Source organism: Haliaeetus albicilla, chromosome 2 (genome assembly GCF_947461875.1).
Source record: "Haliaeetus albicilla chromosome 2, bHalAlb1.1, whole genome shotgun sequence".
Lineage (NCBI taxonomy): Eukaryota > Metazoa > Chordata > Aves > Accipitriformes > Accipitridae > Haliaeetus > Haliaeetus albicilla.
Window position 1 is genome coordinate 35,201,448 of NC_091484.1, and position 19,123 is coordinate 35,220,570.

General features: G+C 41.4%; 1 protein-coding gene across 2 annotated transcripts in view; it reads left to right on the top strand.

Annotated features, from left to right (window-relative positions):
• Window positions 1–15,994: 15,994 nt before the first annotated feature.
• GADL1 (glutamate decarboxylase like 1) overlaps window positions 15,995–19,123 on the top strand; it is an 84,225-nt gene continuing 81,096 nt past the window's right edge. The window contains exon 1 of one of the 2 annotated variants that reach the window (XM_069770818.1): window positions 15,995–16,113. In XM_069770818.1, the coding sequence (XP_069626919.1) occupies window positions 16,107–16,113 (7 nt within the window). In that variant the 5' untranslated portion in view covers window positions 15,995–16,106. The remainder of the gene's footprint in view (window positions 16,114–19,123) is intronic. The other variant, XM_069770827.1, reaches the window with a different exon arrangement.

Genomic DNA, 19,123 nt, shown 5'->3' on the forward strand with positions numbered 1-19,123 from the left:
CTACTCCATTGGCTTTGACTTGGTTTCATATTCTGTGACTATGAATGCGTAAGGGGGGTAAGATTAGAAGACCTTTGCTCCCTCAAGGGAAAAAAATATTATGACCACATGGTGCCTTTGCCTTAGAAGCGTTGCCCCAGTTTGAATCACAAGTAACTTCTTTTTGGACCAAAATAGTTTATTCCCATGGAAACTCTGCATTTGCACACTGCTGTTCTGAGCCAAGTCCTTTCAGGCTTTTGCCTTGAGGTACGGTGTCCTGTACAATTTGATCATGTAGACGTAATCCTGTGCTTCACTACAAGCCTTTCTTTTCATTCCTAAAAATACATGTTTTCCAGCTCAGTTATAAGATGACCCAACAAATACGTCTCCTGTAACCTCATCTATTTGTTTAATGGGCAGTGCAGCCCAGCAACAAATGGCAGAAATTTCACTCTTTCACTTTCAGTTGCAGAGGAAAGAAGCAGAAGTTCAACACATGGCATGTCAGTGATGGACAGAGAAGCATAGGCCTAATTAGCATTCCCTAGGTGATTTTCATCCAGTTCATTTTTTTATGTCTTGACAGGACAGTACTGTTTTCATAGGTCTCTGATCTGAAAGTCTTAAGTGTCAAAATGGATCAGTGTTCTCTTCCTCTGTGTTGTGACTGTTATCTTAATTTATTTTTCTGCTTTTAGAAGAATAATGATCATCCACTCACTTGGGTTAAAATATAAAGGCATCTGGGAATTCCAGGTCATATTTTTTCCTGGAAAATTCCAGTTAAAATGCTTTCTGATAAACAATGAAGTTGATAATATCTTTGAAATATGTGGGGGTTTTTTAGTAATATTTGATCATTTGGAGGTAAGTTTTATTTATCCAGGAAAAGGTATGAAGAAAGAGCTTATTATGGTACAGCTTTGTGTGTGATTGTCTTTGGCTGCAATCCTGCAACTTGATCTTTGCAGAGGGACTTCTCTGAAAGCTGTATAGAGGCACTTGAGGTCATGGAGGATGCTTCCGTATTATGTAAGGAAACTCAACACATAGACCTCTGGGGTACTGCTGGCCTACACTCACACATGCAGATAGTGCAGAGATGCTAGCCCAGTGCTCTGCAGAGCCCTCGATCAAGCAATGTTGCCAAAGAGCCACTGGTTATGATCAGCTGCAAAAGGGTTCACTGAGGTGAGAGCCAGACTAAAAAGGTTGGGAGTCAGTGGTCTACAATGTGCCATACTGAAGATTTTTGTAACACTTTCAATTCCCAGATGAGTTGTTCACGGAAACGGCCAAAGTGATGTCAAATGCGTCGGGATAGTCCTGCAAAGGGGCTTGGCTTTGACATGGACCTCCGCGCCAGAAAACAAAGGTCCCTCCTCTACTCTCCATCCATACACAGAGCCTGTACAGTTTAGTCATGGGTAATAAGTAGTAAGTAGCAAGTAATAAGGACTAATTCCTTCTGACAAAGGGGAGACTCATGACAGGCTTGTTCAGAGACTGATGAATTGGTCTATTCAGCCTGCCCCTGAAGAGAGAAGAGGACAGGAGGGTGCCCCACTGGGAAACTGCAGAGCACAGTCCTGGTGGTGAACCTGAGCTGGATGTGGTGAGCAGTATAGCTGAAGGAGTAGAGAAAGGCAACCTTGCCCCCAATCCTTCATCTGGAGCTAGACTGCTAATTTCCTTTCATCCCAGATAGCTCTACTCAGGCTATGGCCAAGTAAGGGAATGTGACAAGTGATAACTTATCACCCATTTGGTGAAGCTGCTTGAACTGTGTGTTTGCAGTTAAGGCTAAGTCAGTTGCTAAGAAAAGAGCTACACTGGTTTAAGCTCTTATAGTAGCTTTGCTATTTGCTACCCTCTCTCTGGCAGCAGTTACTATTGCTGCAGGAGTCCTGGCAGGAAGAAATGTATACTTGTGCATCCGCCATTCCCATTCGCAGTCTGTCATCTTAGTGGAAACCTATGTTCTTTGGTATTGCAACCTATCGGGTGCATTGGGAGATAATATGATTTTGTTTTAAACTTGGTGAGCAGGGTTTAAACTAACACACTTCACGCTTAAATTAACTTAAATTTTAAAAGACTTCCAATTAATTGAAAATCATGCTTTTGGTTAAACTTTGTTGTGAAGTTAAATCCTCAGATTCATATCTGAATACTCAGAAATGTGAATAGTTGTGGAGATTTTTTTTCCTTTATCATGGAATTATGAATTTGTTGCAGACAGAAGTACCAGATTTTGGTCCTGCACCATCATATATGTATGTTGCTTGAATCTTTATTATACCAGATCAAATGCTTCTATGCAAACTGCGAAAATGAAATCCAAGAAAATTGCCTTCATTAAGGTATAAATGAAACCATTTTCTGTACTTACAAAGACATTCCCAACCTGCTTTTGGCATAAAATGTGTCTTTTACAGCCTATCTTGGCACACACATCTCCTGCCTCCCAATTATGAATGCCTTGGGGTGACCGAGTAAGCAATAATTCCAGCTGCTCCTGACAGAAGAAGACACTGCTGCACTGCATTATTTTTCTGATTAATGTATCTTCCCAATAAGCTGAAACAGGCTTTGCATCAGCAACATCTGCAACAACAGGGACTTAGAAAGTGGGTCAGGTATATTGATGGATTGGAGAAGGAGAATGGATGAAGGAGGGTGTGAGCACGTGTATAAATGCGGATCTGCTTTCGTCTTCGTATTTTCCTCCAAATACTGTGCTAATTGATTCAAGTCCTCTGGCGGTAGCCATTGAGGGAGCTTTCAGTATAAAGTGCTTTACTTGGAGCTTTAGTCACCATGGCTGAAAAATCTGACTCTGTTATAGTTAATAGTAATTCATTTTCTTGACTCATATGGGGACAGCATTTCTCCTTGTAATTCCTGAACTAGTTCAGGGCAGGATCTAGGTAACACATTAATTATGCTATTTGTCCTCAGCACTGCTCTTTACTATTAGGTCTGGAATTGTGTATGTGGCAATGACAGTAGGTTGCTTGAGGTGAAAAAATGTCTAAAATAAGATGACAAATTTCAGGAGGGAAAGGACTAAAATCTGCAGACCAAGGATTACAATCAGCTAGAGAAAGAAGTAGATGGAAAGCCTGTGTTGTTTTGAGTCTGGTGTTAATACATCAGGCAGCCGAGCAGGAGGACGTATTGTGAAAACATCTGCAGTGCGAAGTTTGATTCCCTGGGGTGAGAAAGGAGATGGTGGAAGCATCAGCAGCTGCAGTCAGACTGAGAAATCTCTGCTTTTGTTGTTTATTTTAACAGCAATATTGAGTTTATGTTGTGTTGATGGCTCTGGAGACTGTCTAGTTTTCTTTTCGCTAGCCAGGCAGGGCAGATTTGGAGGACGCTTCCTGGGAGCTGCACATTAAGTTGGCTAATGCATAAACTGGAAGGGTCACCTAGATGGAACAAGGATCTTGAAGGAAGCACCTCAGCCATCAAATTTAGTCCTTTGCAGTAGCAGGCAGCCCTATGATAAATGTTTAGTACAGATAAGTCAACAGAAATGCTACTCTGGTTATATCCCAGGAGCCACAGGACAGTTCCCTCAAAACTTGTAATAACATAGAAGTCCGCAATACAAAAGGCAGAACCACAAAAGCACACCACATCACAGGAAAAGAACAGAAGAGATTAGGGCATCACCAGTGTGTTCAGACTCTAAAGTATCAGGACAATTTGTCCCCTAAAGAAGTCTAGAAGGTCCTACAAAGTAAACAGTCCCTCATGCTATTGCTAGAGAACAAAACCTTCCAAGCCTTCCCTGCCAAACTGCTCTGAAAGAAATTTTTGGCCCCAAACCTGGCGATCAGCTTAAACCTCGATGTCTGAGCAAGATGCATCATGATTTGGACAGCTGTTTATCCTCTGTGTCCATTCAGTTTTCTCACTAGCCTCTATCTTCTGAGACTGCTAATGAGGTTCTCTGTTACTATCGATTATGGATATAGTGACAGTGAGACACACTAGAAACTGACTGGACATGGACTTTCAGAGCCAATTTATGTCGACCATTCACCCACCATTTCAGAGATCTTGTCAAATCTTGTAAAAAAAAAGATTCTGAAAATAAGCTAACTTTTTCTTATGTTTGGTTTTTTTTCCTGTTAGACGTTGCTGCAGGGTGAAGAAAGGATTCATTAGAGACTAGAACAGGAGTCTTGTTAGTTTGCTTTACTATGTTGCCACCATATGTGTCTATCTTCTTTTTCACTGTCGTTGTCTATAGTAGCAAGGATCAGATAAAAAATCTGGCCTTTCCTATGCATTTTTATAAACTAAACCCCTCCAGGTGGGACTGCTGTCAAACTAGGTTACCTTTAGACTCTTTATCATAGACAATGTCTCTTAAAATTATCCTATCGGGTTTCAAGGCCACTAAGGGGTATATGCTTCTAGCCTTTAAACAAAACAGAAGAAAGCAGATGTGTAGACATTGTAAAAGAGAATTCGAGTGAAAGCTTCAGCCCATGCTTTACACCAAGAGGTTGTACATAACATTCTGGAGCAGGACACGGCAAAGAGGGGGCTGTGAAAGAATCCACTAGTAGTTATGTTGTCCTTAGGCAGAAACTGGCATTTCAGCACACAAGTCACCAGGTAGTTTCCAAACAGACAAACTCAACTCTGACTTGCAAACCTTGGAAAGTCGCATGCATAGTTCCCAACAGGTGGGAAAGATTGGGTTTGTAATGCCTTAATATACCAAAAGTTCCATATTCCTTTTAGTGCCGAGTAGATTCTGGAAACACCCTGAATGCAGTCCTGTTATTTACCATTTTGCTGTAACCTTTTTATTGAATTGATTTTTCTGGACTGGTAAGGGAGAAATACTAATTAGCTCTCTCCACTTTTGATAGCTTGCCTTATTATAAAACTAATTATTGTCTGACTTTTATTGGTGTGAGAATTAGAATACTGAAAAAAGCCTCAGAGTAACAAAATTAAAAATATGAGATTCTTCTAATGATTCTGTGCTGGGTCAGACACTTATGTATTTTTTTCCAACAAACCTTCATTTTCTTTGGAAAGGAAAAAGAAGAGAGAGTACTCTTTGGGATACTTGAAGTTCCCTTACTACACCAGTTCTTAAAACTAGCCTCTGAGAAAAGGGGAGCAGGAAAGTGTAAAAGAGACTCAGGGCTAGAATTGTTAAGCAAAAAACCCCATTTGCTATCAACAGAGGTTTCTGTTTGAAAACTAATGGCATAATTATTACCTTCATTCTAGTGCTAAGAATACTCAGGAATTTGTTTGACATTTGAAAAGAAACCAAAGCATCCTGACTGGAACAAAAGCCCTTATTGCTACTCTGCCACTGTAAATGAACTGAGTAACAAGGGACTAGGGTTAAAGAATATATTAATGGATTTACAAAGAAGGGTCAAAAATAGTAGCAGTGTTGTCTTTTGATGGCCAAATACTGTAATAAAAAGCAAATGGCCTTGAAGGGTCATCTTGAAAAACTGGAAGTAACCTGAGATACCTAATTTTGCTACAGCGAGTCAATTTATGTTAGGGGACTGTATTACTGAAATCTTACTGAAAAGTTCTGAACTATAGGGATTGACCTTTGAAGAGGAATCAAATAGCTACACGATTAAGAAGAATTATCTGTATCAATATAAGTAGTTCTATTTTAAAAGGCAATATGCTGATTCGAGCTACTGATTTAGCACTTCTAAATACCAACAGTAAGAGAATCTGTTTCAGTGGTTGTGTTAGTTTTTCTATGTCTGAACTGCTACACTGACACTAATACTGTGTCTAGACAAACCTTTAGAAATGGGTTGTTTATGTGCATGATGCAACACAGATGATGTAAAATTACATATTTTGGTTTTACATTGCTGCTGACATTAAATGTTTGAAGATGGTTATGATTCAGGAGGGAATGTAACTGATTTTAATGGACCACAGTTGGTTGTGAAGTATATAATTTAATGGCACCTTTATACCTAAAGGTGTTATATACCACTCTGTATTGCTTTATGTAAGTAGGTACTAAAAGAATGTGTTAAAATGATGCATTTTCTCTTTATTTAATTTTTAACAGTATGTATATTTATACATTTTAGGTTTATATATTTGTCTTATATTCCTTATAGTTCAGTTTATTTGTAAAATGGTACTGGCATCTTTTCTAAAACAAGGTGGAAGTTAATTTTGATTTCTTTCCATTGCACTGCTGGCAGGCCTGGTATTTTGTGACTCATTTGGCTCCATTCTTTCTGATATGCCTGTAGAGTAAGTCTTGTATTTGTATTCTTCTGTATTGTCAAGTACAGAAGACTATGCAGTGTTGTCAACTCTACTATTTTGAATACAACTGGTTGAGTGAGCAATCACAGTCTGCATTTATTTATCTGTGAAATCTAAAGAGACCCCAAGAGAAAAGATGTCTTGACAAAGAATGCCTTAAAAGTCTGAAAGGAGGGTGTCTCAGGAGAAAATCAGTTCTGAATGATTAAACAAAAAAATATTATTGGAAATAATTAATCCTTCTTTCTGCCTGGGCAGCCCGATACCAGCACACCTCATGAAACAGTCTACTAACTGAATGATCCAGGACTTCAAATCATTTCCCTCAAGTTGCAACTTTTGGTTTGCAGCTAAGTTTTCCTCTCATTTTCTTCCTAAAAAAAATTCTCAGAAATATTGTGTGATTGCTGTTTTCAAGAGACCAGTTCACATAATAGTAATATCTAACAGTGCTCCCAAAGTGTTCGATGGTGAAAGAAATAGCAGCGCACAGGCTCCAGTTCAGCTATTCAGTTGTGAATGTCTTTGCCAAAGTGAAAATGTGGCTGAAAACAGTCAAAAGGCCCTTTTGTTCAAAGTTCTCCTATTCTCTCATTTGTTTACACACTGCCATTTCTACACTGGAAACTCCAGTTTCTTTTTTTGTTGATATACTGATGATATTGCATAAGGCCTGTAGGTATCCACATCAAAACGCTACTCCAGAACAAAGGTTGTGCTATACTCATTAAGTACCACATCTTATGTTATCAGTGCCTTCCTCAGGTAGACCTGTCTTAGCTTTGCCCCAGCTCTATCAGCATGAACAGCGGGTGCTTTTCACAGGTGTCATCTTTGGAGAAAGTGGTCTTCCAAATTCCTTAAGAAGCAGAAACAGGGGTTACAGTGTTTCAGCAACAAGGATAGGCTTTTCTCCTAGTTAGGGGCAGGACTTCCACTTCTTTTTGCCATGTAACAATTTCAAATCACTGGCTCATTCTCAACCTCAAAATATGAAATGTACTCCATGTGCAGGGCACTATGCTGGACGCAGGAGCGGGGAGTTCAGATCCTTGCTCTCTCAGGAGTGTAGTAGGTAACTGTCAGCAACACATTGTCATTGACTTGACCTTTCTGTACACTATGTTGTCTGTATGGAAGCTGTTTTCTTTAATCTAACAAAAGGGACTTTTAAAGTTATGTAAGAGCTGTGGGTGCTAAGAGGAGTGAGCTGCTTAGCATAACTGTTGTCCTAAGAGGTGCTTATATTTCTTGTTTATCTCCTTTGATCTCAAAAAAGATGCTTTGTCACAAACTTAACTTTCTCCTCACTAGAAAAGAGTTGCTGGAGAAATAACTAAAAAAAAAAAACCAAAAAAATTGCAGACATTACTGATATGCACTGCATTGTGCCCAGCTCCTAATCATCTCTGTTTCTTGGTCTTAAACTTGAATGCCAGCTTGTCGCATATATTGCCTATTTGCAGCCGGTGACGTAGCTCAGTGTTGTGAAAGCTGTACAAAAATCAGACGCATCAGGACAGACTCGAACTGCAGTGGAATGTGTGTCCATTGGAAGTAACTGGTTGCTTTACTTTCTGCATGGGGACCTAGATATTAAAACCATTTCCAGTTATCACAATAACAACATTTGGCATAGCTGTGCTTTTTAACCAACAGTGCAGAGGCAGACAAAAGGGCCACTGAAAAACTTAATTTCTGCCTTTGCTAGCATGAGAGAGCTGACATAGGTCAGAAGTGCCTTCTGGTTTCATATAGCCAATACTGTCCTGAAGAAGTTAGTCCTCCCCCTATTGCTGCTTCATTTCTCCTGGAAGACAGAGAAGTAGTAAGCCACCTAACTGAAACAGGCTCTCTAATCTACATGCAGTATTTACATTATTTTAAACATGTTACCATTAAAAAAATGCTTTGTTCTGGGTGTGGGATGGTGACATCTGTTCGCTTCTTGCCTGTGCCTAGTCTCTGTATCCCAGTCGTGACATCAACTATTACAGTCCCTGCATACAGCAATTTCATTTTACCTCAGACTTCTTGGTAACAGGTCTTCACACAAATACAAGAAATAGTGCTCATTGCAGTGAAATTGTACAAGGTCACAGCAGACATGAAGATGGCTCAAAGAAGCTTTTTTTTGACCCCGAATGCAGGTTCGTGATGCTCAGTGTACATTGTTTGCACACAGAATTCTACATTTGCCATGCAAGTGAGTGTTGGAGTCACTTCATTTGCAGAACCCACAGGCTCCTTTTTTGCTAAATAACATTGCTTAGTATGGTTCTGAAATTGCCTGCTGTTTTGCAGCCTTCTGAATGTTATGTGGTCCGTGATTCTTGTTTTGCAACAGGAAAGAATTCATATAAAATCTGTCTTGAATTGGTATAAACTTCATTCTTTTCCTGAAGTTTACAGAGACAGGAAGCTCATGCATTAGCCCTCCTTACTTAACATGGTGTCATCCTCTGGAAGACAATGTAGAGGTGTTCCACTTACACTCTGCAGTAGCTGTATCTGCTTCCAAATGATACCACACAATGACCTGCATTGGATGGGTTGTTAGACCTGTTTGAGTGCATTTCTTGGGCACATGTTACCTTCTGGTCACTGCAAGTTACAAAGGACATAAATCCTGATTCCAGAAACAATATTCATGCCTTTTATTTTATGGCTTGCTGATGTGACAATTACAGCTTTTGCCACAAAAGTATTTCAGGATGGCATATACTTAGCCTGCTAAAAATTCCCTAGTTTTTATTCTTTTGGAAAATCACAAGAGATTTTTCTTTTTACGTGGGCAACAAACATGCAAGCTACTTTATGTGGAAAAGCAGGTATATAGGGTTTTCTTAAGATTCCTGACACTACAAAACATGAAAGTGGAGAGTTTGCCCCTTCTTTGATTTGTCACCTCTACCGTTGTGCTCTTCAGAGTTTATTGTCTCAGGAATATCTAGTGAAGGCCGATTCAAAAACATCTATAAAAGATTTAGGAAGAGAGCCATTGTGGGAGAGTCTAATTGATGCAGTTGACTGCTGAGTGAAACTGTGTCTTTTTACCAATTGCATCTTCAACTGTTGTAATCTTCATACATGGATTTCATCTCCTAACTTCCAAGACATGAACATCTGACATATGATCGTCTGTTATAGCCCTGTGCATGATAGCACTCTGGCTGCAGCAGCATGTAGCTCCATGTGGGCAATGTGCCAAATACCCAGCCTTGAGGAAGAGTCTTGCCTTGAGCATTGTGTTACCTTTGCTACTTCTTTAGCAATATCCAAGCTTGATAGTTTAAAGATAGCTCATACATGCCCACACTAGCTGTAGTGACTGCAGCAGAGCAGTATCTGGTGTTTCTCTAATTTTTCTCTATCCCTCCTCTGTGATCCCCTTTCTCTTTCTATGCTTGAAATAGAATGTTAAGATTCTTGCATTTAAAAAAAAAAAAAAAGCAAAAAGCTATGCGCACTTCTAGTATCTTTTTGTTTATTAAAAACCATCAAGTGCAGGCACATAATAAGGATGAAAACACCTTGCTTTTATCAGCCATTTTTCCCTAGGCTTCTCTGTCTAGAATACAATGAAACAGGCAAATGTGAATTATATGGCTATCAAAAGATTTTGGTAATGTTATAAACCATAAGAATGAAGCTTGTATAGTCTTTTTCTTTGTAATCAATAAGATCTTGAGATAAAATTAGAGTCTGAGATTTGAAATATCTTCATTTATTTGTTACAATTCTTGAACATTATTTCCTTATTGCTTCTGCTCCCTCTTTTGTCTGCCTGATTCAAATAGCAAACAGAAGCCCTGCTCTAATCGGTTGATCATCCTATTTTTAATTTGCAGGAGTGATTTAATCCCTCTGAATTACAGAAGGGGCAAGCAACTTCATAAACCTGAGTAATGAGATTTGTTAAGCATTATTTTATCACGAGGATCTTTCCTAGAGCACGTATCTACCCCAGGAAAATACCTGATTAAAACATAATAGGTGAAACAGTACGCTGATTCCCAAACCCTGCAAGGTTCCTCCTCCCGTAAGGTTTTACATTCTTTCGCCTCCCACCAAAATCAGCATTAGAGAAGGGGTATGACATGACCTGGTTTGCCAACATTGATTAAAGGAAATGTACAAAACATATCAGTTAATTCAAAAATAGTATTACAATTTTGAGATCAGGCACCTTAGGTAGTCTATCCTTTAATAATGTATGTTGCAAGGCTTCTTTTATTAAACATGGGAATAATAACAGTTAGATCTGTAATTATCATTATTGACTTGAATCAACAAAACTCAGTCTTGAAAGGTTGCATGTCCAAGGGTTATAAATAGCCCTATTCGGATTATCCCCCCTCCTCCCAAGAAAATATAGATGTGATTTAATACATTTAAATACACAACACGGGTATCTAAGCTGGGTCTGTGAAACCCTGAAAGACTTGCCAGCAATTTGAGTGAGTTTCCGTGTGAGCAGCAAGTGGGGATAAGGCTAGCAACATGAGGTTGCTACGGGCCTGAGCTGGATGTCCAGCCCAGGCGTGCAGTGGAATGGTGGGATGTCCTTTCAGTGCCTCTGACTCTTTTAGGCTGCTGTTGTCTCCTGCTCATCCTGCCTCTGGCACCACCAGCAGGGGCAGTGGTGAGTTCTGGTATTTGACAGGTCCTTGCCCTGCCTCCTAAGGATGCAGAGGCTTTTGCTGTTTGTGAATGGCTCCCCGTGCTTTCTTCCACCTAGACTCTTCATAGTATGTGTGACCTTTGGACATCTGAAGATGTCCTGTCCAAAAGAAGGTGTGGCCGATGTGCGTCTCAAGGGAATGACATTTGATCACCTCTGATATGCAGAATATAATCTCCAGGAAGTGTCCTGTAGCCATAATTTGCTGCTCAAATTCAGTATTCCTTCTGCTGGCTTTGTTGTCTTTGCTGATGCCTTTAGGGTCTGAGCCGCAACCACTGATGTTTTGTTGTTTTGAGCCTTGATGTTCTGAACAATGTGTTTTGCCAGCCAGCTAATGTAATATTGTTCCTTTGAAGGCATCAGATGCTGCAACTTGAGAGCTTAACTACTTCTTCACTTTACTGTATAGAATGATCAGTCTTCACCTTTGGTTGGCCTCCAGTAGCACAGCAACATTATTCTTCTAGGCATCAAAAAGGTAATGAATGCCCTTCAACCTCTTAATGCTTTTTCTTCCCTGTCTCAGTTACCTGCACCAGACTACTAATGTTTGAGTTCCATAGGTGATGTTGATACCAATAGAGGTAACCATGACATTTCAATTATTAAAGCCCCAGGATCTGATTTTCACAAGCGCAGGGGTCCTGCAGCCTTTGTTTACTACAGTTGGAGTTGGGAATTCTTTGTAATTCTAAAAATGGAGCCCACAGCTTCTCCTGGGGAAAAGACAGAGAACAGGCTGCGACCCTACTTTCTGCACCTTCCAGTTTAGATTTGCAAAAGTATATGGTAATTTTGAAAGCTTTCATCTTTAAGACCATCTAAAGGGCCTGGCATTTTTTCTAAATAATTTCTAGAAGTCAGAACCATTCACAGGGTATGTCAGTGTTTGCATACCAAAATTAGGTAGTTCAGAATCTTTGAGTCTTTTTTGGATGAAATTGTTTTCTCGTTTGGAAAGCACACCTGTTTTGAATTTTGGGGTAATGGAATTGAAAAAAGTTTATATGCTAACTCCATAATGAACTCTCCCTCTCCAGCTTTATTCTTTCTTCCTTCACTAAGGAATGTATTGTTATTCTACTGTTCTGTTTTAACTATTTGTTTATGGCCATTGGTTTTCTGCACAGTTTAGAGGAGGTTCCTTACTTGCTGAAAAGGTTGTGTCTTCATGTAACAAACTTCGGGGAGGGGCACAGGTGATGAGAACAGAAAGGGCACTGAGGCGACTATTGCCATATTGACTTTGTAAGCAGAAGAGAGAAGATGCAAGTTCACATCCTGGCAAATAAAACAATTTAAGAAGAATGTTAGTTCATTAATGTTTAAATGTAGTTCTCAATAGTTCATGTGCCACACAATTCAGTTGTGTGGTCCTGGCTGCTTTCAGAGAGGTAGGTATTACTTGTCAGTGTCAAACCTTTTAGCCTTCACTGCATACCACAGCTCATTATGGGGGATCATAGCTTCAGGTGAGGTAACTTGATTCATTTATGCACAAGCTGGGCAAGAAATCCATAAATATTTAAAACTGATGTATATTTACTAGTGTAATAATTGCATACAGAATTAGTTGTCTGGTTTGTCTGCCAGTGTTTCAAAGCTTGCAGTTTAATTATCACGTTACCGAAGTCTGATGGCCAGGGTTTTTAATGGATTCATGCTTCTGCCCTTTCCTTCAGCTTCTCCTTAAGCTCTTCTGAGCTCCTTTGTGACCCAGATGAATTGAAATCTTGTCAGCTTAGTGCACTGACAAATGAAAATAGGTGACTAATGTTGATTGTCTTCTGATATTTCATACTCTGCTTGCCAAGAATGTCTCGTGTACTGCGATCATTTAAAATCCTACACACTCAGCGTAGTCATGTTTTTCACAGACTGATTGCAGTCAGTTGACAAAGAATATCATCTTGAGCAGATGCTCACCAATAGACACCCCGTCTTATATTTACTGAGTATAACAAGAAATAATGAAGTAAGACCACAAAGGACCATTTAGTCATATGGTCTGATCTCATCTGTATCCTATGTCATTAAATTTCATGCATGTACGAGCACTGAGGGCAGTAACCCGCATTTGGCTAAAACCTGTCTTCCAGAAAGACATCTTGTACTGGTTCAGGAACATAAAACCATTAAAAATTTCTTGGTGCCTTTGTTAGCTTGTTCCCGTGATGTATTGTCACTTTAAGAAGAAAAATTGTGTGCTTCATTTGAATTTGTCTGACTTCAGTTTCTACCACAGCTTCTTGTTATGCCATTCTCCACTAGATTAAAGAGCCCTTCAGAATTCAGTATTTTTTTCTCCATAGAGGTACTTACACGCTGTAATCAAGTCAATCTTTTTGATACGATAAACAGATTGAGCTCTTTAAGTCTCACTTAGCAGCATTTTTCTTCAATTCTCAAATCACATTTTCAGCTCTAATCTGCCCCCTCTCCAATTTTTCAACGTTTTTTTCAAAACATGGGCAGGAATGCAGTATACAAGATTGGTCTCTTCAGTGATATATCAGAGATAAAACTATATCTCCCCTGCTTCCTACTTCCCTGATGCAGATTAACCCTTCCTGTTACCAGTGTCAGAGCGAGCGTTTATGGTGAGTTGGTGACTACAACCCCTAAATCTTCTTCAGCGAGTGCCATCTCCCTCTCAGTATACAGCACCTACAATCCTTCAAGCTTGTTACAGGGATTTAGTTATAGTAAATGTATTTTGTTTGACAGGGCCCAGTTTGCGACTCAATTCAGACTATTTCACATGGTTGCTTGATCCTTATTATCTTTACCATTTCTCTCCCTTTTGTGTCATTTTCAGATGTGACCCCCTCTTCACAGAAACACACCCATTTGACGAAGGTTCCTTACTGTCAGTTACTTTTTGTCATCAGTCATTTAGGCAAGTCTTAGTCAATTTACTATCTGCTTTAATGATATCACGGCGTACTACATTTTCTTTCAGACTGTCTTAAATGTCTAAATTATCAATATGCACTTAACCAAATGAGCAATCTCATCAAAGAATTAATTTAGATAAGTTTGATTAGACCTGTCTTCATAAAAAAGACTGGAATTATTTCTATTCATTTCTTTGAAGTCTTTTTAAGTTAAATCTGATATTCCCATTATTGTTTGGGGTTCTGATGTTGGCCCATACTTTCCTGTTATTGCAATTGCCCTTTTTTGACTGCTGGTATAACATTAGCACCCCTTTAGAATTTCACAAGTATTCCTAAGTTCACTAAAACAAGTGAAAGAGCCCCAGTACGTATTCTGGAACCAGGAGTAAACATTATCTAAGTTTGCTTATAGGAGAATGGTCATGATTCCTATCTTTCTTAATTACTAGAAGGCTGGAGCAGTTCTTCATAATCCCCTTGAGATCCATCTACTTGTTTCTTTTGTTGCACAGAAGTACTTACTGAACATATTTACATTTTTCACATCAGCACAAACCCACTTATGAACTACATTTACTGATGGGCCAGTATCACCACTGGGTTTTCTTTTATTCCTAACACACTTAAAACATCTCATTTGTCTTCAGCTCTTACAACCATAGATTTTTTTCTTGCCTATTAACTTCCCTTATCAATTGTTGATGTTGTAACTTGTAATTTATAGCAACTGTAATTTATATAATCACTCTTTGTTTTCCATTTTATTTCTAACTGCCACCTTTGAGCTTTTATGGGAAAGTTACTGCCTTCTGTGATTGCAAAAATCATACTCCTAGCCATTTAATAGAGTCTTTAAGAGAGCCCCTCTTTCTGTGTTCTCACTAGATGTTTTTTTGCCTTGTCAGTTCCCCGTACTGTTTTTCTCAGTTTGTGGAAATTAGCTCTTCTGAAGCAGCAGAAATACATAGTTTTGATTGGGGCTGTCCTTCATTTACCCATGATGAATGCAATCAGGCCATGATCACTTGTTCCCAGGCAACTACAAACTTTTAATTTAGTGATATCTACCATTTTTATCTATCACATTGAGGTTCAAATACTTATCTCTTGCGGTGTAGCCTATCTATAGGGCTACAAAATTACCTTTTGCAAGATGTAGAAGTTATTAATGACTTAGTAGAGTCTGCAGTTGAAGCTAGAAAAGGGCTACACGCTTGTTTCCTCACAAACAAGGAAAATCAGGATACTACGTGTGAATAAATGTTTAATTCACGCCTGAATATTTCACCAGCTTCCAAAAACCTTTGCCAGACCTCAGTCAGGCCTGAATTCCAATGGAAGGCATGAGCTTTTGGGGGGATTGGTAGTTAATTTTTGGATGCTTTCAGACCTTCCTATGACAAGAGCACTAACGGCTTTTGTCACAATGAAAACCCGATTGACTTTTTTTTTTTTTTTTTTTAAAAAGCGGGAATAACTATAAGGAAATAAAGGGATGAGAATTAAGAAGGCCTGTGTCGCCTTGAATGGGGCTGGTGTCCTGGAATAAACTGGAATAAGGAGGTCAGCCACAACTCACTCGGAGGCTTTCAAACAGCCCTTAGCAGCCGACGGTGCCAGGGCGGGCGCTGACAGGCAGCAGCAGGCAGGGCAGCAGCAGGCAGGGCAGCAGCAGGCAGGGCAGCAGCAGGCAGGGCAGCAGCAGGCAGGGCAGCAGCAGGCAGGGCAGCAGCAGGCAGGGCAGCAGCAGGCAGGGCAGGGTCGCGGGGCTCCGGCAGGCAGCTGGCTGCCCTCAGGAACGGCCGGGCTGCGCCCGCTGCTGCCGCTCCCCGCCCCCCCCCGGCAAGGGTTTTAAGGCAGCGGGTCAGCCTTTTGAGGCACCGAAACAAGCTCTGTCACAAGCAGCGACAGCAACGAAACCCCGACTTCGGAAAAAGGGCAGCTCCCGGGCATTAAAAACTCCCTCCTCCCTTAGCGCAACCTCCCCGCCGCCGCTCCCCTCACGCTCGGGGCAGCCGGCCGTGCCCCCTCCCGCCGGAGGAGGTGGCTGGCGGCGGGCCAGCGGCGCCGAGGGTATTAATAGGCGGCCGGGCGGCTGCGGGCTGAAGGCTGCGGGCTCGGCACGGCACGGTTCGGCTCGGCCCGTGGACGGCTCGGCGCGGGAGCGGCCAGGGCCACGCCGGGGAGGTGCCTCCCCTCCCCCGCGGTCCGCACCCGGCTCCCACCGCGAAGGCGAGATGGAGGGTAAACGCTGCCGGGGCCAGAGCCGCCTTCTCCCGCCTCCCTCCGCGCTTCAGCGGGGCTGCGGCTTTCTCCCTCCCGCCGCGCCTCGCCTCGCCTCGCCTCAGGCTGCGGCCGGCGGGGCGGCGCCCTCCCGGCCGGGCGGAGTGGGCCGCTCCCGGCCCCGCTCGGGGCTTCCAGGCCCGTCCTCGGCCGGCCGCCGGCCTGCGGGGGTCCCGCAGCCGCCCCGCCGCGGCTGCCGGCGGGCCCGGGGAGGAGAGGGAGCTCGGGGCGCAGGAGGGAGGCAGGGTGGGTTCGCAGCCAAGGTGCGGGAGGGGTAGGGCTGCCTTCGGGAAGGGCTCCCGCCGGTTCGGAAGCTTCCCCGGTTGGGTGTGGAGGTGAGCAGAAAGGCTGCCTGTCGAGTATCCATCTGCCTATAACCTCCTTTTGTTCGAGTGCAGCAGTAAGGCAGCCAGAACGGTTAATAAGGTACAGGGTTTGCAACAATTATTATAAAAGCATTGCAGCACAGTATTTTTTGTTGAAGTAAATGATCTTTAAAGAGTGGTGCCTTTTATTTTAATTTTTTTTTTTTTTCCCCAGGCACCAGTATAAAACGGGCATGGCCGTACAGTGATTTGCTTTGGAGCAAAAGGCCTCGGGAAGGGAGAAGTTAATCCTGCTTTATATATGTATTATCAAGTCAACTTGTTTACCTGCATTAGCAGGAAGGCCTTGCATCATTATGTAATGAAAAATAAAAGTTGACCGTACGTTTATGAAAGTGGGCAACATGGAAGTCCTATGGCTAATACAATAATGAGAATTCTGGAGAAGCTTAGAAAATGTGGAGACTGAATTGTGGTATGCCTAGGCTTTGGGTATACCTTTATTTGCAAGGCTAAGAAATGAGGAATTCCACGGTCTTGTGAGTGGAAACTGGTTATGAAGTCAGAAAATAGTAAAAGTGTGTGCAGATGGCTCTTCGCTCTCCCGCAAGATCAATATTCTTGATAACAATTTTTCCACTTACCCCAAATTTGGAATCTCTCATGAAAACAGTCAGAAAGGCTTGGACCTAGTATATTTCTTCTAGCTTTACCCTGAGCGTGGATGAGACACTAAAAAAGTTTTTACTCCCAGGTTGACAAAGTCTCCTAGCTTGTCTCCCAGAATTTCAGTGTCTTGCATTCATGGGTGACCCAAGTCATTAGCACTCTATTGGTGGAAAAACTCCAAACAAAAGAATATATTTGAAAGAAAACTGCAGAAACTTAGTATTTTAAGAATGATGGCTCCCTTTTCCTTGATTTAATATAAATTGAATGAGCGTTGTAAAGTTACATGACAATTCTAGTGTGCAGTAAGTATGTTCCAGTGTTCATAGTAGTTTAAGACTGTACTGTGCAAGTAACAACAGCTGTACTATGTGAGTAGCAGTACTGTATGAGTGACAGCAGCTGCAAAAGTGATTTGCTTCAGATGCAGCTTATCTTAATATCCTCTGCCAAGACGACACCAAAGATAAGCTTCTAGTGGTCACTAAGACCAAGATCCTGGTGTTCCCTTTGGCTGGGTAGTAGTGTTCTTGTTCAAATATTGCCTGCAGTATGCTACCAAGTCTAATTTCCTTCCAAAACCATTGGCTTGTGTTGGTAAGGTAGAATGTGTCTAGTGATAATAAGATCCCCACCCTCATTGCTGCAGATTTTCCAGCCTCTGCCTTATTCACAAGTAGCATCTGTGATTTCTGCTTACTCTATCTCTCGTGAGGAATTTTTTACTCTCCCTGTTCTGTTTTCCCTTTACCTTTGGTGATTTGCTGTGTTTTCTACCAGGTTCTGTCTGGTGGATGAACTTCATGTGAGTGGGATGGTGGAGGAAGTTGGGCTGCATTGTAGCCTTTTCTGTGTGTGTTGATTGTTGCCTTATTCGTGAATTCAGGTGGTTTGGGATCTGGGGAAAGATTTTGCTCTTGTTATCTTGAGCTGAGAAATGGGGCTCTTTGGTTCTTGAGGTCGTAAGTTCTTTGCTGCCTGCTGAAAGCTCTTTTTCCTAAGTGTGAATCCACAGTAAAAAACGGACCTTCTGGGCTGGTATGTGCAGTTTTCCTTTCAGTACTGATTTTTTTGTGCTCTTAGCTTTTAAGGTTATATGGGAAAACATTAGGGGACAAAAGACTGAAGTCACCTGCCTGTTGCAGCAGTATCATTGTGTTTGCTTTGCACAGCTGGAGCAGCTGGCAAAGTGGACACGGAGTGGAGACTTGGATGTGTATAGAGTGACCCTTGCAGTGGCTGTTGTGGTGAATGCAGTGGGAGCGCTCTTGGGCAGTGACACTGTTTGGTTTTTTGTTTTGTTTTGTTTGGTTGGGGTTTTTTGTGTTTTTTTTGTTGTTGTTTGGTTTTTATTTGTTCTTTCCTTTTTTAAACACCCTTAATGTATCTGAAAGTGAGCACTTATGAGGTTCATCTTGCTTGTTCCTAATTGAGCCAAATTTCTCTCAGACATTATCACTGCTGTCCATAAGGGCAGCCTTAATGACTGTGCAGGAAGAGGATTTTCTAGGCTATGCTTCCACTGACAAAAAAGATAGCAAAATCCCGTTAATGAGAGGGGGCCAAGTTGTAGATGCCTGCTCCTAGCTGCAGAAATGGATCTTGACTGTCTATATCTTTCAGTCATTTGGCATCAGGGTCACTTTCAATGGTTGTTTTGGCATGGAGAAAGCCTGGAGAATTCTGTATTTGGATAAAAAAAAAATAGGTGAGATATTCCCTTGTAGGGCATAAAGGCTGAGTCTATTAAGCAGAGTCTCAAGCAAGTTACTAGCTCATCAAGTACAACAAACAGAGTCGGAGCTGGAAGCCACAAGAGTAAGGGAGCAACCAGCATTTATGCAATATGCTGCTTTTTAACTTCTGAATTGCTGGCTGCTTGGTGTGTATATGGTATGTTTGGGGTGTTATGTGGTTTGTGTCTGACAGCAAACTGGGGAGATGAGTCATTAAACATTTATTTCATGTAAGATGTT